Source organism: Erpetoichthys calabaricus, chromosome 6 (assembly GCF_900747795.2).
Source record: "Erpetoichthys calabaricus chromosome 6, fErpCal1.3, whole genome shotgun sequence".
NCBI classification, from domain to species: domain Eukaryota; kingdom Metazoa; phylum Chordata; class Cladistia; order Polypteriformes; family Polypteridae; genus Erpetoichthys; species Erpetoichthys calabaricus.
The window spans coordinates 193,324,529-193,352,059 of NC_041399.2; the positions used below are offsets into that span (position 1 = coordinate 193,324,529).

At 41.0% G+C, this 27,531-nt stretch overlaps 1 protein-coding gene across 2 annotated transcripts in view; it reads right to left on the reverse strand.

Moving 5' to 3' along the window:
* LOC114653738 (nuclear receptor-binding protein 2-like) overlaps positions 1-26,693 on the reverse strand; it is a 263,493-nt gene extending 236,800 nt beyond the window's left edge. Inside the window, exon 1 of one of the 2 annotated variants that reach the window (XM_028804227.2) lies at positions 26,129-26,693. In XM_028804227.2, the coding sequence (XP_028660060.1) occupies positions 26,129-26,248 (120 nt within the window). In that variant the 5' untranslated portion in view covers positions 26,249-26,693. The remainder of the gene's footprint in view (positions 1-26,128) is intronic. The other variant, XM_028804225.2, reaches the window with a different exon arrangement.
* Between the last annotated feature and the right edge of the window lie 838 nt (positions 26,694-27,531).

Here is a 27,531-nt window from a genome sequence, read left to right on the forward strand (position 1 = left end):
TCTGATGCTCGGTTTGAACTTCAGCAGGTCGTCTTGACAATGTCTACATGCCGAAATGCATTGAGTTCTGCCATGTGATTGGCTGATTAGATATTTGCATTAACAAGCTTTTGAACAGGTGTGCCCAATATGGTGGCCGGTAAGTGTATGTATTTTTTTAAAAATACAAACAAATGTCACTTTAACAATCTGTTATTTTGTGATTAATAAAATTGACACTAGCTGATCATGAAATGGTAATCAACAATGAAGTTTGCAAACATGGGTAGAGTTTTCAACATGCAAAATCGCAGTCCAAATTTGTTTATATTTCTCGTGAACGCTAATCAAGTTTCATGACTTCCTCTACATAAGCAGAAGTAGCACCTTTAACACTGAGAACGTGTCCCAGTAACCAAACTTTTGGCCCAATAAAAGTTTCCAGCAAAAAAAAAAAACAAAAAACAATGATGAAGTACACCTACAGTATGCCACGTCCTGAATGACCAAATCTCTAAACTTACTAAAAGAGTTTCTACAGAGAAATAAATCAGATTTACATTATATCATTAATCATGTACATCAAATGTAATCTGTGCAATCAGAAATTACACTGATAAAGTCCATCAATCCATCCATTTCCTTCTTCTTCTGCCGGCTGCTCCCATTAGGAGTCACCACAGCAGATCATCTTCTTCCATATCTTTCTGTCCTCTCCATCTTGTTCTGTTACACCCATCACCTGCATGTCCTCTCTCACCACATCCATAAACCTTCTCTTAGGCCTTCCTCTTTTCCTCTAGCATCCTCTTCCAATATACCAACCCATCCATTTCCTATCATGATTATTTCAATTCAGAGTTTCAGAGGACAAACTTCTATCCTGGCAGCACTTCTAATGGAATCAAAGCTGACCCGTTTTTCTACATTTTCTTCCAGGCCATTTCAAATTGATGTAGGTACTGTGACAGACAGGGGGCGCTACTGAGCCCCAAACCCTGGACACAACCGACACAGAAAACCACAGGTTGAAAATATTGTGATTTTCATTTCGTTCGGCTACTTTACACAGCACTGTATATACGGGGTTTGTGTAACCTTCGTCTTTCTCCTCTTCCTTCTCACAAGTGTCATATCTTCTGCCTCCCGACCCCGACTCCCTGAGGCAAGGCAGAGCGCCTCACCTTAAAATGGATCCTAGGGGCACTTCCAGTGCCCACCCAAAGTCTGACAGTAGCATATCCAGGTCAGGTGGAAGTTTCTATAATTCTCCCTGTAGTTCCCCCTGGTGTAACCCATGACCCCTAACAGGGCTGTCCAACGGGATTCCCAGTGTGGAAAATGGGAGCAGAGACACAAGGATGCTGCCCTCTAGTGTATCGGGGGAGTATATCATCTGAACAGGGCTAACTCCCCCAATCTTTCTAACCTTCTGACCTCCCTTCTGGATAAGGGTTCACTAACATGGCTATAAAATGGCTTGTCTGAGAGGGCACATATGCCAGTCTATTGCCTTTATGTTAATGATTCAGTCACAAAAATGTTCACCACAACTGGAGTCATCACAATAAAATCCCATCGATCACTGCCATTTTTAGACTTGCTTTAGGTCAGGAACCTCAGACAAGAGCGCACTAACCAGCTTTCACAGAGCAAAGTGAAACGGGCTGAACAAAACTCTCCTGTCTGGCAGACAGCATTAAGAGTTTAAAACAAATTGACTGAAGGAAAAATACACAGCGGGGTTGTTAAAAGGGAGGATGACGCAAAAATGATGAGCTAATACCGTACACGGCAAGAGGGAGAGGAACAAAGTGATAGCATAAAAAACAGAAAGAACAAATGAAAGAGTAAAATAATTGACAGCTTGCTCACAGTGTAATGGCCCTGAACAAGAGTGCTGCCAAACAACCGAAACATTAAACCCTCTTAGAGCTCAGTCCCATAGTCTATAAAAGTCATAACAACAGCAGCTTATGAGCACCTCCTGATTTAGTGCTTCTGGTACACACTGACCTCATTTGAAAAGTAAGATGCAACCTACTGTGATCCGTTAAGGATTTACAAGGCCTTTCCATGGTGAGAGGATCACGTTTTCACAATTTCACAGGTCATCATAATTTAAGATCATGTCAGGAGCAGAGGCCATGATGTGAGGGGCTGGGAGAACAACCTGACTAAAGGAGGATTGGGCAGACAAGAACAAAATTCGTGACCTAGAAATTAAAAGTGGGCAGCAACAAAAGAAATAAAAAATAAAGGAACTTTAAAAATTCATGCTGAGAATATTTTTAGGAGACAGTTTTCAATATAGTAAGCAGGCCACACCAGCCACACACCATAAAAAATGAAGCGCACTGTGAATACAGCTGACGGACATGGCACATAGAAGAACCACATGAGGTTAGAATATGGGCCAAAAAAAATCAAAAACAGGAAAAGGATTGTGAAAGAGCCTACTAACAAGCACACCACTCTTTAAACAGTACAAGACCACTGGAAACTGGAGTACACTCTGCCTGCAATAGGAGCAAGCCAGGAGTAAATCAGTTTATTTCAGATCATTCAGTCATATCTATTGGGACCACCAGGGGGTATTGCAGTACCCAAAACCCCAGACACAACCTCACAGACATAAGTTCTGGTTTATTCTTCCAAATACCTTGCCTAAAGGCTTCAACCAATTCTTCTTCTCTCTATCCTTCCACTCCTCCAGGCAAGCTTTGTCCTCGTTCACGTGACTCTTGACTCAGCTGGATGAGGCCAAGTGGCTTCTATTATCTTGGAGTACTTCCGGTGCAATGGCATAAACTGTTGGAAGTACTTCCGAGCCTAAAAGGAAGCTCCACAAAGTAGAGGTTATTAATACCAGCAGCTCCCACTGGTGGACCATATGGAATCCAACAGAGCCTGCCCCACAGAACTACAGGTCCCAGTATGCCCTACACGAGTCCAGCATGCCCTGACATCTAGCGTATCGGGGGAGCCACTGGTCCTAATGCATCATCTCCCCAAGTCCCTCAATTACACTGGGAAAGGAACTTTGAAGCATCCCAGCTGGGACACCAGCATATTCACTCGGAGGCTGCCACCTACTGGCAAAGGCAGGAAATAACCTGCCTTTGTTCTTTGCCATTCAACACAATGGCATGCCAGCCAGGTAATGAATCATGCACTATCCAGGACGAGACACCAGCCCATTCCTGCCATCCATCACACGATTCAGTGTCACACACGTGCGATTAGGAGGCAGCTAAAGGGCTTGAGTAATGGTAATGCTACATTAGACCAGGGGGTGGCGGAGTGGGCTGACTGTCTCTCTCAGTCCCTTGCAGGCCATTCCCGGGAAATCCCGCCAGGTTCCAACGCATCTGATGATGTCACGTCCGGTTTCTGGGGGGAGCCTCTGATGACATCACTTCCGGTTGCCGGCACCTCTGATGACGTCACTTCTGGTTTTCGGAGCCTCTGATGATGTCACTTCCGGTTTCTGTCCCATGGGTGGGCATTTTTTTTTGTGGTTGTTTCTTTGAAGACATCACTTCCGTTTTCCGGCACCTCTGATGATGTCACTCCCGGTTTCAACACCTCTGATGATGTCACTTCTGGTTCCAGCATAAATTACATCATTTCCTCTACCAGCCTTTAAAACCGCCATCTTACCTCCACATATTGAGTTCTGTTTTGGACTCAGTCTTGTAAACAACTTGATTATTTCAACCTTTTGCAGCCAGGAACATAATATATGGGTGGCTGGCCCAAACCTTTTTATCTGTCTGGAGTCGTTTTGTGACACCAGTTAAGAGCGGCCATTCAAACCAACAGCATTCTTTGAACTGTATGAGGAAACGGAGCCCAAGGAGAATATGGAAACTTCACGGGTTCAAACAGTATGCAGCCTCTTCAAAAGGTAAGACAAATTAGTGAACCATTCTGCTGCACAGGGATAGAATGGAACGTATCGACTAAAAAGTATAAGCATACTAATGAGACAAATACAGCAGTCTCCCTCCATTACACTGCTGCAAGTCAATGAAAGGAAATCAAAACATCAAGGAAGTGCAGCACAAAAGTAGTCAAAAAGTGGCTAAAATCCAACAAAACTGGGACTTTTTTTTACTTCTATTTCTGCAATACATGAAGCTAAATAAAGGATTCAAGCAGCCAGTCTTTAATTATACGCATTGTTCAACAGGTTCAAGCATCTATTAACTTGCACTACCTCAGGCAGAGTGTTAGCTCCATTAATAAGGATGTGCCCAAGCAAAGAATACACCTGGGTGGCCAAACTCAATAGGGAGCTGATGGTGGAGGCAGGAAGTGTGTGTGTGTGTGTGTGTGTATGTTTGAGGCTATATTTAATGTTTTGCACCTTCATGTTCAAGACCAACCACATAATAATACATCTACTTTATCATTCACATTCCTTTATTACCTTCAAAGACGCCAGCCACTTTCATTTGGGCCGTGTAATTTAACATGTGAATTGTTTGTTACGTTTATATTTGAACTCTCCAAAAGATGCTGAAAAAGAAACAACCATAATATTAAATGGTTTTGACTGCGTATAATACGATGGTTAAATGTGCAAGAGTTTTCAAAATATATTAAAGAATGGATACATCATAATTAGTCTAATGCCAAACACTGGGCCGGCACAAACAGTCACACAGCCCCGGGAAACTAAAACTATAAACCATCAGTGGCACTGCCCATGAGAGGTGGCATACAGACACTAGGAACCTTGGAATCCAATCATTTTAGAGTATGCTTACAGTGCCCTCCGTAATGTTTGGGGCAAAGACATATTTCTCCTTGACTTATTCCTCTGCTCCACAGTTTAAAATTAATAATCAAACGATTCTGACGAAATTAAAGGGCACATTGCAGAGTTTCATTTAAGGGGATTTGCATACATTTCGGTCACACAACACTTTTTTTTTTACATGGTCCACCTCCCCATTTCAGGGCACCATAATGTTTGGGACACAGCTATGGCAGGTCTATTAAAGTCAACATTTTTAGGACTTTGTCTCAGATCACTCACATGCAATGACTGCTTGAAGTCTGCGATTCATAAACATCACCAGGTACTGAGGATCTTCTCTGGTCATGCCCTGCCAGGCCTCTAATGCAGCCATCTTCAGTTCCTGCTTGTCCCCTTACGTTTTCTCTTCTGCATATGGAAGGCCTGCTTAATTGGATTTAAATCGGGTGACTGGCTTGGCCATTGAAGAATTTTCCATTTTCTTTATCTTCGAAATACTCCTGTGTTGCCTCATCAGTATGTTTGGATCATTATCTTGTTGTAGGAGGAAATCTGATGATTTTAGAGGCATTTACTGGAACTTGAGCAGATTAGATATTTCTCTACACTTCAGGATTCATTGTGCAGCTGCTGCCAGCAGTTCCATCATCAATGAAGAGAAGTGTACCAGGACCTGTGGCAGCCATACATACCCGAGTCATAACACCCCCACCATTATGTTTAACAGATGAGGTGGTCTGCTTTGGATCTTGGGCAGTTCCTTCATATCTCCAAGCTTTGCTCTTGTCATCACTCTGATGCAGGTTCATCTTTGTCTCATCTGTCCACAAGACCTTTCCCCAGAATTCTGCAGGGTCTTTCAAGTTCTTTTTCACAAACTGTAATCTGGCCACCCTGTGTTTGTGGCTAACTAATGGTTTGCATCTTGCAGTGTGGTCTCTTTATTCCTGCTCATGAAGTCTTCTGCTGATAGTCGTCTCTGACACATCCATATCGGCCCCCTGAAGACTATTTCTGATCTGGGTGGTAACATCATACTATTGGGGTGCTTTTCAGGGATGAGTGCAGGCAAATACAGAGAGGACCTTGAAGAAAATCTAACCTTTCAGCATGACTACCAAGACAACGCTGGAGTGGCTTCAAGACAACTCTCTGACTGTCCCTGAGTGGCCAAAAGCCCAGACTTAAACCCCATAGAACATCTGTGGAGAGACCTGAAGATGGCAGCTTGAGACACTTCTTATCCAATCTAACAGAGTTTGAGAGGACCTGTCAGGAAGAACAGGATAAGTTAAGTCTATATGGGCATTGAATTACCATTTACCTCTGCATTCTGAAATTCCATACTAATCTCTGCTATTTTTTACTGTCTGTGCCACCATCACCTGATCAAGGTACCATGTTGCCCCCTGCGTCTAGGGAATGAATGGCAGGTGTCCCAGATGTCCACATGACCATTATCATCAAATTCTTCCATGTGAAGCTTGTAAACAATGAGGACTGATTTAGAGCATCTACGTTAGGTAGAATGCCCAGTGGGGGCTGGGTGGTCTTTTGGCCTTGGATGCCCTGCAGATTTAGTTTTTTTTAAACCTGCCTAACTGGTGATTTTTTGTTTTTTTTTCTGTCCTCCTGACTAACCCGATCTTACCTTTGTACTTTCTTGTATAGGCGGCACGGTGGTGCAGTGGTAGTGCTGCTGCCTTGCAGTTAGGAGACCTGGGTTCGCTTCCTGGGTCCTCCCTGTGTGGAGTTTGCATGTTCTCCCCGTGTCTGCGTGGGTTTCCTCCCACAGTCCAAAGACATGCAGGTTAGGTGCACTGCCGATCCTACATTGTCCCTAGTGTGTGCTTGGTGTGTGTGTGACCTGCGGTGGGCTGGCGCCCTGCCAGGGCCTTGTTCCTGCCTTGCACCCTGTGTTGACTGGGATTGGCTTCAGCAGACCCCTGTGACCCTGCGTTAGGATATAGTGGGTTGGAATAATGGATGGATGGATGGAACTATGTCTATGTGTGTGTGTGTGTGTGTATGTAAACACGATAACTTGATTACGCTTTCACTTGAGTCAACCAAATGTTGCATAGAAGTGTTAGGTTTAAAACATAGATTTCTATCAACTTTTGGGCTATTTCCGTTAACCCAGAAGTGGTACTTTACCTGAACACATAAACAATTTTTTTTATTCATGCAGCTGCAGAGTCCGATTTATTCAAAATTTACTTTTAGAAAAATTGTTCAATATATTACTCATTTGATTTGATTTGGTGTTGATGGCTCTTTAATGTACAAAATATAAAAATACTAGTCATTTAGCCCATTACAATAACGGGCGGTAGAACAGTAGAACATAAACATTATTAGGTCTATAACAGTCTATATTAAATGGCAAGGGACTTTTTGTTGGTCATATTTTTCTTTCTTTCAGCCTTTCTTTTGTTGATGTTTACTTGCTGAGCTGACCGTTATTCGTGGGCTGCCGCCGTGTATTGTGTGTCTTTAATTTTCTGTGACAGTAATACTGTCTTGTACGTCCGCTGGCTTGTACGTCCGTAATATACCTTTAATTTTCTCTGGCGGTAATACAGGCGTGCGCGTCGGTAATATACCTTTAATTTTCTCTGACAGTAATACTGGCTTGTATGTGGCTGTAATACGAGTTACTGTATTGTGTACCTTTAATTTCCTCTCGCAGTAATACTGGTTTGTATTTCTGTAAAACGCTTGTAACTTTCTCTGACAGTAATATCGCGCATCGCACCGTGCCCCGTGCATGCGCACTTCACCAGAAGACACACACACGGACACCTGGACGCACACAGGGATTTTATTAAAGAGGATAATCATTGTCTTGCGGTTTACTCCTCAAATTTCCATCCCCATATCTGAGTATACGAGAAAGTCTAAAGGAGACCACTCCTGATTCTTCTTTGTAATATACTGTATAATATTATTGCCTAATCTTGTTTGTTTATGTTTTGTATATTAACTTCCTTTTTATTTTATTTTGTAAAGCACTTTGAGCTATATTGTTTGCATGAATATGAGGTATACAAATAAATGCTGTTGTGCAATGTGAGCTGAGGCAAGAATTTTAGTTGAAAAAACTGCCAAATTTAGTCTAGAATAAAGTCACATTAGGTTCAAATCCTAATAATAATAATTATACTAGTAATAATAAAAGCTTTGGACCACACCACCAATAGTCGGTTTAAACTTCATTGACTTATAGTTATGCTAGATGAATATTACAATTTAAATCACTGTTCAGCTGTTCTTTAAACTAACTTGAACACTAATGTTCTTTAAAGCACAAATGAAAACATTATCATGCACTGAAATCACCCAAGCAAAAATAAATTTATTGTAGGACATTCATTTCAGCCATGAAAGGTTAGTTAACTAAAATGTTTTTCAGGACAAATGCATTCCAGAGAAGATCAGCTTACGTCAAAGGAGACGAGTCTACCTTTTATTAGCACTGTCCCAGCTAAAAGAGTCCAAAATGGAGGTAAACAGTTAAGCCTGTCTTTTCAAGAGTGACACTGTTTAAACGGCCTCAAAAGCGTCCACACAAAGTGTATAAGCCTCTCCAACCTCCATGGGTAAGCAAGTGCAAAGGTTATGGCTTAAGAGACACTTCACACATTAGTTAAATGCAGAAGAATTCCTTAAACTGCAAGTGTTCAATTCAAACGAAGGTAGTTTCATTTCCAATAATGGACAATGAACCAAATATATTTTTAAATCATGACAGTTTATAGCGTATTCAAATAGACACAGGAATATTAAAAAGTATTCATGATTGGTTCAGCATGTTCACCCAGCAGGCCGGCATACCTCACCACACACAAAGATCCCCTGCTAATGAGCTCCGCTTCAGAATGTGCTACAGGAGGCACGTCAATCGTAACCATTTCTCAATGTGCTGTCATTTATTTCCTGAACGCATTCATTTGTCTATTTTTTTAAATGCATATTTTGAGAATCATGATATGTAGTTTGTTTCTATATACTAACACCATTCAAAAAATTAGTTTTAAGCATACAAAACACAACAGCGAATAGTCAACCTGTAATATTAGCATACTGAATAAATAAGAAAGGCATTGACAATAAGTATAAAGACAAAAATGAAGTGATTGTTGTATTAGCTTACTGTAATGTTGCACATATACACAAAAATGTGCACTGCTTTGGAGAATATTACAATTAAGTATTAGATTCAATCAAATTAAAACAAACTAAATGAATGCTTAATGTTAATTTATATCTTTTATATGCTTGTGATGGAGGGGCACTGTTGATGGGACAGGCACTGGCTTCTCCTGACCCTGAACTGAAGAAAGTGGTGACTTAAAGTTGATATTTTAAATGCACGTTCAAAATGGAGCTGGAAATGGAAGCTGATGTAGAAAAGAGGATGGTGGGAAAATCGAATGCCATCATGAAAAATCCCCTCCATCCCCTCCAGGAGTCGCTCTCTTGGACCACTTCTACCCACAGGCCCTTTCTACCATGTTGTGCTAAGAAGTGTGTTGGGGGGGGGGGGGGGGGGGGGTTCTCTGTCTACCCAATGCTATCTAATGCTTACTCTCAGGACACTTGTTTATTTTGAAATATCTGAACAATATACATTTATTTATTTATTTACATATCAATCGATTGATTGCCTGTATTATTTGACCTGTGAGTCTGTATCCTCATTTTTATATTTCTACTGCTGTATGAATTTGCATTTCCATTGAGATTAATAAAGTTTATCTAATCTAATCTAATCAGAACTTCTTTTACATTAGTTAAATCATATGTGATATAAGAACGGAAGAAAAAAAATAATTCATTAATTCCCTAAGTACTAGTCCATTATAATTCAATGGAATCTGTGAAACTTTTTGCTAACAGTTGTTGCTGTGAATCTGTATGTTATAACAAAAATGAGAGGGCATCATTTGTCCACAATTGACCAAATGTCTCATATTTGTAATTTTTTTTATTCCAGCCTCAATGGCCATAATTATAATTCTTGGAGGAGACACATTTATTTAATACAATTCCTAAGTAATGTTTCATTTAACAATTTCAGTGTCTATAACACAGCATGTCTGCCTGACAAATCAGAAACAGATCTTTGTGTTTGTGTCAGAGACGACTATCTGCAGAAGATGTCATGAACAGAAAACATAAAAAGAAATGAGAAACCAATAGGATTATGTGTAGAAGAGCAGTACAGTATTCATCAGCTACACCCTACTACTGTGGACACTGACTGATTCCAGGAACTTTTGGGTCCCCCCTTGTATAGAGATTTTGTTATTTAACCCTTTACCCTTTCCTGAGGAACAGAATTTATTTTGTATTTTTTCAGGTCGACCCTCAGAAATACTAATCTGAGTTTAACTGTTCAAATACCAAAGGTTTTGTTTTTGTGCCCATTAAAAGTTTTTCACTTACTGTAAGCTTCACTTAATATTGTAATATAATGAAACTGTATAACACTTACTGATTGTTGAAAATTTTCTGGGGTGGCACAGTGGTTGGCACTGCCGCCTTACAAAGCCAGTGCCCACAGTTCCTCTGTCGTTGCCTGTGTGTGGACTTTGCCCGTCCATCTTCCCAGCCCAGTGCCTGCAGAGGTTTTTCCGAGTTTCCTCCCAATTTGTCAAAGGTGTGCAGGTGGGTTAGTTGGCGATTCCAAATGGCCCCTCAGTGTTTACGGGTGTTTGCCTGACTGGCATCACGTCCAGGGCTGTCCCCTGCCTTGTGCCCAGTGATGCAAGGAGAAGCTCTGACCCTTCCCAGCCCCTGAAGTGGATTAGGCGCGTTTGACAATGTACATTATGTACTGCTACATTGTGCACACTATACTGCATTTATTCCACTCAATTAATTTTAGCTAAAAGTACTGCAGCTGTGCATTTTATTGATATTTTACCTGCATTTAAAGTATTAAATTGTCTTTGCATGTTACACCACCTGCTGATTTATTGTGCACTTTTAGGTACTTTTAAGTGTGTACCCCTGCCAGTTACATTGAAGGACTTGGCTTGGAAAGTCAGTCAAATATTTACTCAGTGTCAGTCCTTATTGTTTAAAATACTATAAAATGATCTCAATCACTGGCTCTTTACATCTAAACCTCAGTGTTTTTTGGATTGTTAATAAATGTCACTGTGTTTCTTTGAAATGTTCAGACTGATTGCTGAATTTAAAATGACAAAGAATTCCAAATGCATGGTGAAAAGCTTCTTCATATTTAATGTCCATTTTTTTATTTCCACAAAAATGTATTCCAATAGACGTGAATGCAGTTTACAGTGTATCTTAATACTATATTCATTTTACTGAATCATTTTGTTAATTTTCCATTATTCAAGACGATAAGGCAGAAATTATGCCATTATTCAAGGCAGAAATATGCCAAGTTATAAATCTATAGCTGCAGTTTGGGCAATATCTCTAAATGGGGTAAAACATCACTGAAGTAGTCAGATTGATGTCTCTCTTAACAAGCGATAACAACCCCGAATCTCAACCTGGAGACCGTAAACGCCAAACCAGAACCAGAACTAATGTGTAACTCTTAAGTTACTACACTTCACAGTTATTGGAGTTTGGGCAGACAATCCATCATTATTCTTTCACAGTACTAGGGGGCTTTGCCCCCTGCTCGCTTCGCTTGCCAACCCCCCGGCCTACGCTACATGCTAGCCTCTTTGTGGTTCTGCAGCACACGTATGGGGATGCAGATGTACAATTTAAACAGATTTTTATTTTCATGGGAATTGTTACATATGCATCAACACAACGTATAACTGCCCGTGATTGAATTTCTTTTCTTTCTCTCTATTAAATAAAATTACTTTTTCGAATGTTTGGCTCTGAGATTTGTTAATTGTCTTTGCGAAAGCTATTCTGATTGGAAATTGTTAACGTTTTAATACGAATGGCATATCAAGATCTCCTTTGTTGTCTAATGTTAATCGCGGAAGATGTACTACATTACCTTTCTTGGATACATCCTTCTTTCTGCAGTAATTCATGCAGTGGAAGACCAGAAGATTTTAACGGTTCTAGATATTCTTCAGGATATTGTAAGTTGATGTTTTCATCTTTTGCACGATCACCACCAACTGTTTCAGAACAGTCTATTGATATGCAGTTAACCAATTTGCCGTGTAAATGTTTGACATTTTTGGACGCATTTAACCAATTTGATGTAATAATTATAATAATTCATTACATTTATATAGCGCTTTTCTCAGTACTCAAAGCGCTATCCACACAGGGAGGAACCAGGAAGCGAACCCACAATCTTCCACAGTCTCCTTACTGCAAAGCAGCAGCACTACCACTGCACCACCTGTGATGTGTAACCAATCGACATTTTTGGACGCATTTAACCAATCTGATGTATAACCAATCGACATTTTTGGCATTAACTCATTTGACTTCCTTGTTTCTCAGTGCTAGGATTGCGCGTGTATTCACTTTCTATGTTGATAACTCTACGTGATGAAATTCTTCAATAAGATTTGGACATAATACATCTTTTTTAAATGGGAACTTAAAATGAGGAAAACGTTAAAATGTGTAAGAGCTGAGAGCGCAGGAAGTGTGTCTGTCAAAAGTATTCACACGGATGAGAGTTCAGCGGACCGTGGTCTTGTTTGAAAATGTTTGAGAAGAGGGTGTGACTTGAAAAAATGTCAAGGCAAAAGTATCGTCTCGCGGGACTTGAAAAAATCTCTCTTCCAAAAAGTCTCGTCTTGTCGAAGGATTTTTTTATATTATAGAGAGGAAACGTCATTTATTTCTTTAGAGGCAAAAATAATTATATTTTTTTTATGAAGAAGAAGCATATTTATGATATTCACACATATCAAACCAAAAAAAAAACCAAAAACATTAGGTCATAAATCATAATCAGTAGTCGAAAGGCTCAAAATTTCAGATATTTCTCAACATGTTCATTGAAGATTTCAGATACGTTCAAGTACCTCCATTATACAGGGGTGGGCAAAAGTAGGTATGGAAAAAGACAAGCAGGTTATGATTATCCCGATAGCTTTATTAACTCAAGAATGTCACAATGGCACAGTGCACTGAGGTATAATCTTGTAACGGCTGAAATTGTCAGCCTCACATACTTGAAACTGTAAACCTCCTTCCGCCCCCCCCCCCCCATTTTTTATATTTCAATCTAAAATATACAATAATATTTTGTTTGGGTTACCAGTACTGATGATGTGGCAGTTCTAACAAATGGGAGTCAAAAGCACTCAGAAGACAAAGAGTAAATATAACAAAGCAAGGCAATAACTTCTGTTAACACAGCATGTCAACAATGCACATGCCAGACGAGCCCCCATCACGACACACAGGCCGCAAAGCACCCAGAAAGCTGTTTTTTTTTTAATTGCCCATTAAAGTTAAATTCACACGTATCAAAAGCTGATTTTTTCATTGTACAAAGTAGGGAAATCTGTTCCCAGCTTGACCATTATTAGATAGATAGATACTTTATTAATCCCAAGGGGAAATTCACATGTACACGGAGCTGCTGAAAAGGCTGCCACTCTCGGCGGTGCCTGAGTCATCATCTGACTCATATTAAGTGCTATAGGCAATTTGTGTTCCAATAAATTATCAATACCAACAGAAGGAGATGCACCAGAGTTAAAGGTGACAGAGCACTAAAAATTCCAGCTTTCAATAAGTAGCAGGGTGTTGTACTGGGTTAGCCATTATGGATGCAATGAGAACTTCAAGACACAGCAGGAGAGGAGAGAGTGGGAAGTGAAACTGATGGTAAAATTTAACAAATTACAACAAGGTTTAAAGTACTAGGGTGTTGTACCGTGTTAGCCATTATGAATGTAGTGAAAAGTCAAGCAAAATGACTCCTTTTATTGGCTAACTAAATGCCTGAAGAAGGGGCCTGAGTTGCCTCAAAAGCATGCATATTGTAATCTTTTTAGTTAGCCAATAAAAGGTGTCATTTTGCTTGACTTTTCACAACAAGGTTTAAATAGACACAAGAGTTTTATGGCCTGATATGACCCAGACGATTTGATTACAGATCCTCATTGTAAGAAAAACTCATCAGAAACTTCAAACGACTTTGTTGGACAGTTATCTTATCAAAAGATCTTAACCAGACATTGTTCTCCTCTCCCGCTAAATGAATCTCAGGCTGAAGAGGTCAGTTAATTTTTGACACTGAAGATGGCCCACTTAAAGATTTTTGTTTCTTTCCTAGCATTTATATAAACACAGGGAGCTCCAATTTCTGTACTACAACGTGCCTGAAGAAGGGACCCTGAGTTTCCTCGAAAGCTTGCATATTGTAATCTGTTCAGTTAGCCAATAAAAGGTGTCATTTTGCTTCACTTCTCATTGTAGCTTTCAATAAGAAAGCATGCGTCAAACTGTGGACCCTCGAGGTGTTTGCTAGGGTCAATCAGTAATTTAATCATGTGACTCTCCTTGGTACAATGAAATGGCATTCCAGCTCTTGTGAAAGCACTCAAAGTCCTAGTAGCAAGACACACGTTCATCCTCAGTGTAAAACTGTATTTTCAGCCTCTGCATTCAGATTAACTGATCTCCACACTTTTTCAATAAAGTCTGAAGTATTATTATTCAAAACTGCTCCAGTCTGGTAGGATCCGTATCAAAATGACCCAGGAGGTTATGAAAAGTGTCACTTACAAAAGGCCGAAATGTGTCAAATTGCTCGGTGCAATTTTATACTCATTTCCCACTCAAACACAGACAGGATTAGTAGTTCTTGAAGCTCATTTAGTCGAAACAGATTGGCTGATATGATTCACAAATATACAGGTAAATGATTGTGTTTTATCATTCTTAACAGTAATTTCTTTAACTTTTCAAAATACATTGTAATAATGATCCATCTATCTTTGAAACAAAAAAAAGATCCCATGCCAACTTCAAATCATAAGTTCTTCACATTATCTTCTAGAATTTGAGTTTATGGGACTTAAATTTCAGATAATTTTCCCCTAATTACTCCGGGAATGTGTTGACCAACTCATGCACATCCTTACAGATATTTATAATACCTCCCTGAGGCAAGCCATCATACCTCCGTGTTTCAAAGCCACTACTATCATACCAGTGCCAAAGAAATCACCAGCATCAACGCTCAATGACTATCGCCCAATAGCTCTCACCCCCATCGTGATGAAGTGTTTTGCCATACAGCAGGGGTGTCAAACTCAAATAATGAGTGGGCCAAAATTTAAAACTGAACAAAGCCGCGGGCCAAGGTTGAAAAAAATTACCTTTTAATAGGCACCCAAACAAGTTTTGCGTTGAAAATTGAACAAGCAAGGCTTATATAACTTTATAATGACATGCAAACCCGAGTTTCATGTTTAAATATAAAAATTGAATGCCTCTTTTCTATTTGCAGCCTTCTGAGGTAAATATCAAAATAAACTTTTTTCCACAGGCTAATAAATACATTTGAAAACAAAATAACAATAATGAATGAATCAAACATTCAAGCCTTGAAGTAGCAAGAGAAGAGTGCATGAATAAAATGTTTTTGCTCAGTTTGCTACACTGATTTGCTTTAACACTGAATATGGAACAAGCCATGCTTATAGCTTAACTTAACTTAATAGTGCAAAATCAACTGTCAAAGAACAAACGAAGAAACATCAATGGCATATTAAATAACATTTAAATAAAAAATGAATGCCTCTTTTCAATTTGCTAAATATCAACATTAACTTTTTCCACTGGCTAATACATAAATCAATCATTCAGGCCTTTTTACTGTTCAGTTTGCGACACACTGATCTAACATGGTGTGTTCAAGCCAGACACCTGGCATCTTTTCTTGGATGCTAGTTCATCAGTGTCGGGGCTCAGGCTTTGAGCTGAGGCAACCTTCATTATCGAACGAAGGTGTTCATCAGTGAGACGTGCCCTGTGAGATGTTTTCGTCATCTTCATTGAGGAGAAAAGTTGCTCACATAGGTAAGTGCTGCCGAACATGGAGAGCAATTGAGCAGCTTGGGTGCGGAGCTGAGGCATTGTGTCAGGGATGTGTTGTGGAAACTGTGCGGCGCCAACAGCATCATACTTTGACTTCAGCGTGTCATCACACTGGAGTTCAATCAGCTCCATTTGAATGTTAGTTGGTGCTTTTTCCACATCGACTGCGAAGGGATTACTAAGCAGTTCAAATCTCCATTTCTGACCATCAAAGTCGCCAAATCGTCGGTTAAACTCAGCGCCGAGTACACTGAGTTTTTCAGCAAACTGTGCGCACACGGCGGTAGAGATCTGCGTATTTATGGTTTGGCAACAGGGGAAATGGCCAAGGTTTCCTTGCAGCAGCTGATTCTCCCACAGGCAGAGTTTAGCTTTAAAAGCTTTCACTGACGAGTACATCTCGGTGATGATGCGGCCCCGCCCCTGTAGCTGCAGGTTCAGCGCATCAAGATGGCTTGCGATGTCAGACAGAAAGGCCAGCTCACACATAAACTTTTGCTCCTGGAGTTCTGCTGTGTCCTTCCCTTTGCTTTGCAGAAACTGACATATTTCTTCACGCAGCTCGAAAAATCTGTTCAGTACTTTTCCGCGGCTTAACCATCTCACCTCTGTGTGATACGGCACGTCTGTGTGTTCCGAACCAAACTCTTCCAGAAAAGACTTAAACTCGCGGTGATTCAGACCTTTGGCTCTTATAAAGTTAACAACTTGTGTTACTGTGGTCATAACATGTTCCATCTTTAGGGCTTTAGCACACAGTGACTCTTGATGTATAATGCAGTGATAAACCGATAGCTCACCTGCACAGTTCTCTTCCCGCATCTTTTCACGCATCCTGCCCACCAGACCATTCTTTTTACCACTCATCGCTGGCGCACCATCAGTGGTTAATCCCACGAGTTTATCCCACGGCAGGTTTATTTCAGTTACACATTTGCAAACCTCCTCAAAAATGTCCGTCCCTGTGGTTGTGCCATGCATGGATTTAAATCCCAAAAGCTCCTCCGTAACACACATTTTTGAGTCGACACCGCGGATGAAGACTGACAGCTGCGCAGTATCAGACGCGTCAGTGCTCTCGTCCACAGCGAGGGAAAAAGAAACAAAATCTTTCCCCTTTTCCATCAGCTGGTCATGCAGATTGGTGGCAAGATCACATATGCGCTCCGCTATTGTGTTCCTGCTCAGGCTTACGTTTGAAAAGGCCTGTTTTTTCTCTGGGCACACTTGGTCACAAACTTTCAGCATTATCTTTTTAATAAATTCTCCCTCATTAAAGGATCAGGTTGATTTGGCGATTTCTTCTGCCACGATATAACTCGCCTTTACAGCAGCCTCGTTTTGTGCTGTGGCTTTTTTGAACATATTTTGTTGTGAAACCAACCCTCTCTTCATCTCCTCTACTTTCTGGCTCCTTTGAGTCGTGTACATGTCCTGATGTTTCGTTTCATAGTGTCGCCTAAGGTTGTACTCCTTAGGTACCGACACGTTGGCTCCACAAACGAGACAAACAGGTCTGTCTTTCAGATACGTAAACATATATTCTGTCTCCCACCTGTCCCGAAAAGTTCTGTTTTCTCCCTTCCTTTTCGTCATTTTTGGTAGGGGTAAAACAGTGACACCTAGAGTTGTAGTATTGGGCCGCAGCACGTCTGGAAAGAACGCTGCTTGCTAGAAATCTACTGACACAAAGCTGGCGCGCCAAAACAACCGCAGAGCATTATGGGATTTGTAGTATTCGCAGTGAATGCGGTGTTACAGCAACACCGCCGCTGTATAATACCGGTGGGCCAGCTCTAATGTTAATTTGATATTGCCCCACGGGCCAAATGAAATTACACGGCGGGCCAAATTTGGCCCGCGGGCCAGAGTTTGACACCTGTGCCATACAGCATCCAAACTCACTGCAATGTTCGATCGACTTCAGTTTGTGTACCGCCCTATCTGCTCCACAGATGACGCTATATCAGCAAGAATCCATCTGACCATGGACCATCTGGAAAATAAGAGCAGTTATGTGTAGCTGCTCTTTATTGACTTTAGCTCCACTTTTAATACAATTAATGCCCAGCACTTGGTAAAAAACAACTTGACTCACTAGACATCAACACCCTATTATGCTTCTGGATATTGGACTTCCTCACAGACAGACCCCACACATTTCATGGTGAAAAAAACACCTCTGAGGCCATCACCATGAACACCGGGGTCCCCCAGGGCTGTGTTCTGAGCCCTCTGTTGTTTACTTTGATGATTCACGACCGTTGTGCCAGGCATGACTCCACCAATCATACCATTAAATTCGCAGACGACACAATGGTGGTGGACCTCAATAACAACGATGATGACATGGCCATCGGAAAGAAAGTGAACCAACTCCTCGATTGATGTGACAACAACAACCTCTCAACGAAGGAGATCGTTGTTGACTTCAAGAGGAAACACATGGCACATACTTGACTTATAATCTATGGCATCATTGTTGAGTCAGAAAGAGGCACCAAATTCCAGGGGGTGCACATCATGGATGACCTGACATGGACTACAAACACCACCTCCCTTGCCAAGAAAGCACAGCAGCGATGGATACCTCCCCCTTCTGCCCTCACAATATTCAACAGAGACGCCATAGAGAGCATCTAGACCACCAGCCTCACAGTCTGGTATGGCAGCTGCACTGCTTCAGAAGTCCCTGCAGGGAGTGGTGAAGATGGCAGAAGAAATCATCAGGACCACTCTCCCGTCTCTACGTGATCTGTACTTGTCATGCTGCCTACTCCATCCACCCAGACTATGGACTGTTCAAACTTCTGCCCTCTGGCAAACACTACCACAGTATGTGGTGCAAAATGTCCAGTCTCAGTAGGGGTTTCTTCCCACAGGCCATCAGACTACTCAACTCCCACCAACAACAAATACAGGGTGGCCCATATTTATGTATATGACATTTCACAGGGCAGTAGAATTTAAACTACTGCGTGAAAAGTATTGAAAATGGCATCAGAGAATGGGAGTAACAATGTGCTGGACTCCACCAGATTTTTTTCCTGTGGGGTTACCTAAAAGATAAGGTGTATCAACATCACATCCACAATGTGGCTGAGCTACGTGCAGCTATCACAGAACAATTTCAGAGGATACCAGTACAGATGTGCCATGCCGCCTGTGACAACATTGCTCTTTGTCTTCAGGCATGTTATCGATCTGGATGGCTCATTGGCGGGCCACGCCATGGAGAACAGGGGATGAAAAATCATTTAAGGTTCTTAATGTTCATGTTCCATTATGTTACTTGATGATAACATTGGTAGTTTCCTGACAATAACGCCTTTTCAATCAAAAACATAAATATGGGCCACCCTGTACATGCTGACCTATTGTGATGGTTAAATTCCTGAACACACACACAGACAGACTGTTTAAACACATATATTCGGAATCTCACAGCTCCCAAAATGCTGCTATGTCATTGTGTGCATTATGTCAATGCTTGTTGTCACTTGAACACTTTACAGCTACTCACCAATGTGTCTATTGAATTACACATCTATTCTGTTTATGCCGTCTATTCTGTCTGTCTGTCTGTTGCTGTATAACGTGCACTTATCTCCACGTTTGAGTTTGTACATTGAGCCTGAAGAAACTCATTCAGCCATGCACTCCTTGTTGTATGGTTTGAATGACAATAAAATAAACTGAAATACAAAATAATTTAAGAAGCAACTGGAAATATTTCAGTTTCGTTGAGACACTGTCAATATTATAAGGGCGGTAAAATCAAAACAGCATGGAGGTAACTGAGAAAAAGTGCAAGAAGAAAATGTTTTAGCAAAGGCAGGCGGCTTCACAAACAGTTTTACAAAAATTACTCCACCTTTCCATGCCATCTGTTAGTATCTTATTAGTATCGATTGACAGATAATACTATTAGAGTCACGGATATCACTGAATGAACAAATGAACCAGGAATTCTACTCTAATGGAAAAGAACAAGAGCATCACTTTAGAGACTTTAATCTGAGTGGTGGCCGCTGAATGATAATGCTCTCAGCAGGCTAGCTGCTTTTCTTGTGAAAATTGTTAGCATATTAAAATTTTTAACAAGCTGAATGCTGTTCATGTAATACGCTGCTTTTGAATCAGTAAAATGCTGTAGTTGCCAATTGTCTCGAATTTATCTGTAAATTAAACTGTAAATGCCAAATGTTGGCACCTTGAGATTATTGGCCAATCATTAATCCTCTTCTAAATTATTTCTCAAATCAGTTAGCTCATCATTTGGTACTTTAGATGTCAAAATTCAGCTCTTCCAGTTAAGTCTACAGCAAATGTTTTGAGTTCTTCAATTTACTAACCAGTACCTTAAATTTAGTAGGCCGAGTTAACGTTGTGCAACTTCTAGTCGTAGGATATGCCAGACAGTTGCTGATCCCGTCGCCTGACCATGACTGAAGATCGCTGGCCATGTCAGATTTAGCGACTGAGTGCCGACTTTCCAGCACAGTCTCGCTCGTCCCTTTACCTGACCGTCAATAACGTGCTGCATGAAGGAGTTCAGCCACAGTGCCTTGTTATTTTATTTTTATTTTTTCCATTCTGTACTGATAGATAGATAGATAGATAGATAGATAGATAGATAGATAGATAGATAGATAGATAGATAGATAGATAGATAGATAGATACTTTATTAATCCCCAAGGGGAAATTCACATACTCCAGCAGCAGCATACTGATAAAGAAACAATATTAAAGAGTAATAAAAATGCAGGTAAAACAGACAATAATTTTGTATAATGTTAACGTTTACCACCCCGGGTGGAATTGAAGAGTCGCATAGTGTGGGGGAGGAACGATCTCCTCAGTCTGTCATTGGAGCAGGACGGTGACAGCAGTCTGTCGCTGAAGCTGCTCCTCTCTCTGGAGATGATCCTGTTCAGGGGATGCAGTGGATTATCCACGATTGACAGGAGCCTGCTCAGCGCCCGTCGCTCTGCTGCAGATGTCAAACTGTCCAGCTCCGTGAATATAGAACATGTGACATTAGTTCTGTTTGGGTGATCCAAAAATGCCCAAATTAAATGCGCCCCATCTTTTGAAGCTGATTGGTCATTTGATTAAATTTAGTTTTAGCACGACTAAAGCGTGGTGTCCGATCAAAAAGAGCCCCACACGAAGCAGCCTCTAAGCGAAATGCAATATGCTTTTAGTTATGACGTGCGATCTATGGACACAAATGAAAATGAAATACGCTCTTGTATTGCATTTCAAACTGACACAAAATTTGTGTGCCAAAGTGCAGGGGTCGCCAACTCCGGTCTTGGAGGACCACCGTGGCTGCAGGTTTTCATTCTAACCCTTTTCTTAATGAGTGACCTGTTTTTGCTGCTAATTAACTTCTTTTGAATTCATTTTAATTGACTTGCTCTTGAAGACTCAGACCCCTTAATTGTTTCTTTTTCCTTAATTAGCTGCCAAACAATAATGAGATATAAAATGAACCAAAACAACTGGTGTCCATCATATAATATCTGAAAATAAAGGAAGATGAAGGTCTCAGGAATGTCGATCTGCTCAGGTCCACAAAACATTTTAACAGTACTCTTAGAAAGAGAAAATCAACAATTTCAGAAATGTCTGCTATTGCACAATGAGAGCAGCAGCAAGCCATGGAGTTAAAGAGCAAGTTTAATTAACGACAGGAATCAGCACCTCATTAAGCAGCTGGTTGGAGTGAAATTGTTTGGAGTTTGAGGCCCTGATTTAGTTTGTCTTCTGTTGGCTCACTCACTTCACATTTCATTTCTGTTTGGGTGCCATTTAAGGAAAGAAATGACGCAGTTCAGAGAAACAATGAAGAAATTCAGGGGAACATATCTTTAAAAAGCAATTCAATTAAAATTAACATTAATCGTATCTGCCCCTCCTTCACTCCCCACACTACTGCTATCCTTGTTCATAGCCTTGTCACTTCTCGTCTGGATTATTGTGATTCCCTTTTCTTTGGTCTTTCTCACAAATCTCTTTATAAGCTTCAGCTGGTCCAGAACTCAGCTGCCCGCATCATTACTAGAAGCCCTTCTATTCACCATATCACTCCCGTTTTGCAGCAGCTTCACTGGCTTCCAGTTAAGTTCCGCATTCAATTCAAAATTCTTCTGTTATCTTTGAAGGCTATCCACAACCTCGCCCTTCCATATCTGTCTGACCTCCTCCATGTTGCCATTCCCTCCTGCACCCTTAGATCCTCCTCCTCCATCCACTTGACCGTCCCCTTCGTCCGTCTTACCACCATGGCACATTCAGTTGCTCTGCTCCCCAGCTCTGGAACTCACTACCATCTGAGCTTAGAAATATTGAATCATTTTCACTTTTCAAATCCAAACTTAAAACTCATTTGTTTAAGACTGCTTTTTCTCTTTGACTACAATTGCTCTGTCTGCATTTAAATTTTGTATTTTAGTTTTGTTTATAATGTTTGCTTTATCTAATGTTCGATGTCCTTGAGTGTTTAGAAAGGCGCCTACGAATAAATAAAATGTATTATTATTAAAATGAATTCACAAGAAGTTAATTAGCAGCACAAACAGGGCACTATTTAAAAAAAAGTGCTAGAATGAAAACCTGCAGCCATGGTGGTCCTCCAGAACCAGGTTTGACAACTCCTGCCATAGTGAAAAGCAATCAATCGTTTGGTTGATATATTTTTAATTAGACCACGATAATTCCGTACCAAAACTAAATGTCCCACTTGCATATGTATTGCATTTCAATGTAGTTAACATGTTAGATTGCATTTCATTTTGACACAAATAATCTTCCATACAAAACTCCCATGTTCCTTCTTCCTCATCCCTACATTATATGCATTGTACTTTTTGGATGAGCTTTGATTGGTTATCAGCTCTTTTACACACACAGCCGTTCCTACGACTAAAGACCACCTGTCTGATTTTGTTAGGAGTCGTAACCTAGTTGGTGTGAGCCGCTGGGTACGTCACACTAGGTGACTGATCATCGCAGGAGCAAGCTGCCAACTGCCCCGGACTCACTAAGATTATGTAAATGAACGTTATGACTGAAAATCTTTAGAGACGTTAGGCACACATGGCCTTCAGTGACCACTGACTTGCTCTCCGCCGTTTTAAGTGCTCCTCTAAATTTATGATGGCAGTCAATGACGTAATAGCAACTAGAATGCCCAATTTCTCGTACAGATGTCCCCATTCCTGACAAGAAGTACCATAATGACAGTCCCTCTGGCTCTGTCTGTTACAAAAGAGCTCATCAGGAGTTCCAAATTAAAGCAAGACTGAGTACGGCTGGGACGTGATATCCAGACAACTGGAATTACTTCACCACAGCAGCTCTCTGTCTATCAGCTTACAATTCTCAAACAGATATCCTCTAATTTCTCAACTAAATGTGAAGGTGCAGTCATATAAAACTATGGGGGAAAAATCAGTCATGCAGGACATAATATACTACCACAAATACTGAAATTCATATGCTAAAGCAGTAAAAGAGAACATCAAGTACATCTAAACGTAGTGCAAAACACTCCAAAGCAAAGCAGAAGCTGTTACTGTACATCAGCACCGAACTGAACAGTTTGAATGCATTGTGTCTCTAAGAGAAATGCTGTCCATATGCAGTGGAATGAAGACTTCAGAATGATCTCTGCTGGTTCCAAAATTACACGTCTTGTCCTAATGTAGCACCATCTTAGGGTACTTACTTTAACTCAATTTTATTTATTTTTGACTAACGCTCTTCTCGAATGCAGGCTCAGGAGGATGTAATATAACCCTAACCCTAACCCTAATAATACTGTATATTCACGCCATGCCAGAATTCAGAAGTATTTGTTTCCCACTAAGAATATCTTGCAGGTCAGAATAATAAAGTGTAGAACATTAGACATTTTTGTAATCCTAATTCCTAAATTGTGTCTCCCTTCCATTAAGCAATATAGATACCATCAGTATATACTTTAGAATGCCAGTTTACGAGAAAGTAAAAAGGGTCAGAACTTGTCGTGCCTGTTAACCCTTCGTATAGCACCTGTTCTGTCAGGCAGCACACTACTGGCTGTAAGGAAAATGGGCGCACAAGACTGTGCTGGAAGAGTTGTATAAAGCATTAAATGGCCGAGGTCCGGCTTACTTGTCTGAACTTATCATGACTTACAAACCAGAGCGTACATTAAGATCTCAAGATGCTGGTCTGCTTATGATTCCAACGATTAATAAAATAACAATGGGAGGTTGAGCTTTTAGTTACAGGGGGCCCATAAACTGTGGAATGGTCTGCCTGCTACTATAAGAGATGCCCCTTCGGTCTCAGCTTTCAAATCCTGGCTGAAGACTCACTACTTCAGTTTAGCATATCCTGACTAGAGCTGCTGATTAACTGTACAGACTGCATCTCTGTTGTTAGCCATTAGCACTAAAACATAAGTAACATGACAGTTATAATTTGTTACTAACCCTCACCTGTTCCGTTTCTCTTCTCAGTACTCAAATGTGGCACTTGGTGCCACGGCCCACCTGCCAAGTTGTTTTGCCTACCTAAGGTAAAGTCATCTCTGATGGAGAATCGCAGGAATCGTCAGGTAGAGGCTTCCTTTCAACGGATTGGCTGGCCAAGCACTGTTCAGCTGTGGAATGGCCAATTGGGGGAGGCAGCTTGATGAATGAGGTCTCCAGGACTCTAAACAAATCCAAATCGTATTATGTGATATCATCTACTGTTAAATTCTGCTCTGTACTTGTAAAATTTTTATTTTTATACTGTATTGAGGATTTGTTCTGTTCTGTGTATTGCATTGACCCCCTTCTTTTTGACACCCACTGCACATCCAACCTACCTGGAAAGGGGTTTCTTTTTTAACTGCCTTTCCCAAGATTTCTTCCATTTTTTCCCTACAAGGAGTTTTTCCTCGTCTTCTAAGAAAGTCAAGGCTGGGGGGCTGTCAAATGGCAGAGCCAGTTAAAGCCCATTGTGGCACTTCTTGTGTGATTTTGGGCTATACAAAAATAAATTGTATTGTATTGTAATAGATAGATTCTTTAGGTTTATAGGGTCATTAATAAAGTAAGTCCAACGCTTCTGCATCACCCCCTGAAAATGAAGAAAAAATTAAAAATGATGGATTGGTAAACCTCTTCACACAGAATCTTAAATTAAAAGGCATGTCGTAACTCCGACAGACCAAGGAGAATGAACCTTTCCAATCCTGAATAGAAGACACTAGAACCTAATCCAAGTTTTTACATTTTCAGAGGTTAATCCACCAGAGCTAATCTAGGTAATGCAGTGTAAACGTACTTGACAACATCACTGGGAATGAAAGGAAAGTGAATATAAAACTGAAGCTAGAAAGCACTCTACTACAAAAGGGGTCATAGGAATCTACTCAGTCATGTAGTTCAATAAAATACTTTGGACAACTTGGCTATTAACTAACCTAACAATCCCAAAAGACAGATGATAACTTTTCTCCTGTTTGCATTCATTTTTTTTATGTATCTGAGATCAGCAAGGATCGTTTACGCTTTTGATAGATAGATAGATATTTTATTGATCTGTCTCAGTTTGTGTAGTCTTAACGTTCCCAACACATTTGTTCTATTTCGGCACTGATTTGTAATACACATTTAACCAGATACTTGTGCGATTGGCGGAGCGCGTGTGTGAAGTGAACTCAGTAAAAGTAGTTTCTGAAGCGGCTACCGAACTCAAGTAGCTCCTCGATGCGAGGTGTCTGGAACTTTCTTCACAGCCGGACAAACCACGTAACCACAAATCCCCCCGGGGCTTTCCTTAATAGATATTCGTGATGCTTAGCCGGTTTAAAATTCCAAGCATTAGTCGACATCCAACGCTGCGGTGCAATCCCCAAACGCCTCCCCATGGTGCCAACGAGCATCGTTTCGTGTTGGCACGTAGCCAGACGCCAGCCCCCCCCCCCAAACAGCCCCCCCCCTTCCAACCCCCAACCAGGCACTGGAGACTCAAACCGCGTTGCGTTTTTGTACATTTGTGTATTTATTTGCATTCATTATCTTGGGTGCTGCAGAGCATTGTTGATTGTTCAGCCGGTCATGGTCTGTGCAACCTGAGGAATAGATTGGCGCTGCAGTTCAATTTAAACATTATCAAGAAGGTGCTGTAAGAGCAATTATAAAGCGAGAGGGGAAAAGGAAAAAGAAACAAGAAATGAAAAGCGAACGAAGCGAAGCGTCGCAGCCTTACAGGGTCGTTCTCTTCGCTTTCAAAAATCTGAAAGCTGTTTTACTAGCAGTCAGCATTTGTCTGTAAAGAAAGTGCAGCATACATGAAGGCCAGCTTACCTGCTCTTTCCGCTTTTGCCAGCGACCGCAGGGGCTCTCTTCTAAGATCTCGCTCTCATCCTCACTTTCTTCTTCTTTCCCTTCGGATGCCGAATTCCTCTCCGGCACTGACATGGTCATGCTTCTTGCTGAATGCGTACAGTTGCGCTAGGAAGATGCGTGTGCAATGCCAAGATGCCAAGACTTGCCTGCCTTTAAAACGTTGCGTACCCTCCCCTTTTTTCTATGTAATGTAAACAAAAATAAAAAAATCCAAGCAGTTTTGCTCTTACGGCTTCATAATGCACACAAAAGCAAATATCCACAGATGTGCCGTTACTAACAAAAAACAAAACAGAGGGAGCAAATATTCCGTTAATCCAGTCCTGCCCCCTTTGTCTCGGCTTAAAATATAGCATTCAACGCGGTCATGTTCGCCATATCCCGCCACCCGCTGATCGGACATGTATTTTTGCCAGGCGGCAGCAGAAGCAGCAGCAGCAACAAACCTCGGAGCTTCGCAGTATTTACTTTCTTTTTTTCTTCACTCCCACCTCCACGCAAATACCCACCCTCGATTTGTCATTCACAAATTAGAATAGCCCCGCCCCTTCTTAATCCTGCGCACTGGATGAAGTGCGGGACGTGAGCAGCGGCACACGTGAAGCGGCTCGGAGCTGCTGAAACGGGACCCGCTCAAATATTCTGTGCGCGACAGGACGCTAAAGAGCGACCAAAGCTTGCCCTGCATCGGAAAAGTGTTTGTAATTTTCAGCGAGCAACCTAAGCAGTGAGGTTGGGGCCGAGGGCTAACTTCGACTCGTCGTCAGAAAAGCGTGAGTTTTCAAAAACTGACGTCACCCGGTTCCGTTTACTCAAGCATGCCACGCGTTGTCTTGCTGCCTGTGTTGATGGAAAGGAGTTACGACTTTACGTTCTGGTGACATCTGCTGTCCAAATAGAGTTATAGCCTCTCGATTGCTTATCTTGAAAAACGATCATCTGAAGAATACAATCACCACCTACAGGTGCTGGTCATAAAATTAGAATATCATGACAAAGTTGATTTATTTCAGTAATTCCATTCAAAAAGTGAAACTTGTATATTAGATTCATTTATTACACACAGACTGATGTATTTCAAATTTTTATTTCTTTTAATTTTGATGATTATAACTGACAACTAATGAAAGTCCCAAATTCAGTATCTCGGAAAATTAGAATATTGTGAAAAGGTTCAATATTGAAGACACCTGGTGCCACACTCTAATCAGCTAATTAACTCCAAACACCTGCAAAAGCCTTTAAATGGTCTCTCAGTCTAGTTCTGTGGGCTACACAATCATGGGGAAGACTGCTGACTTGACAGTTGTCCAAAAGACGACCATTGACACCTTGCACAAGGAGGGCAAGACACAAAAGGT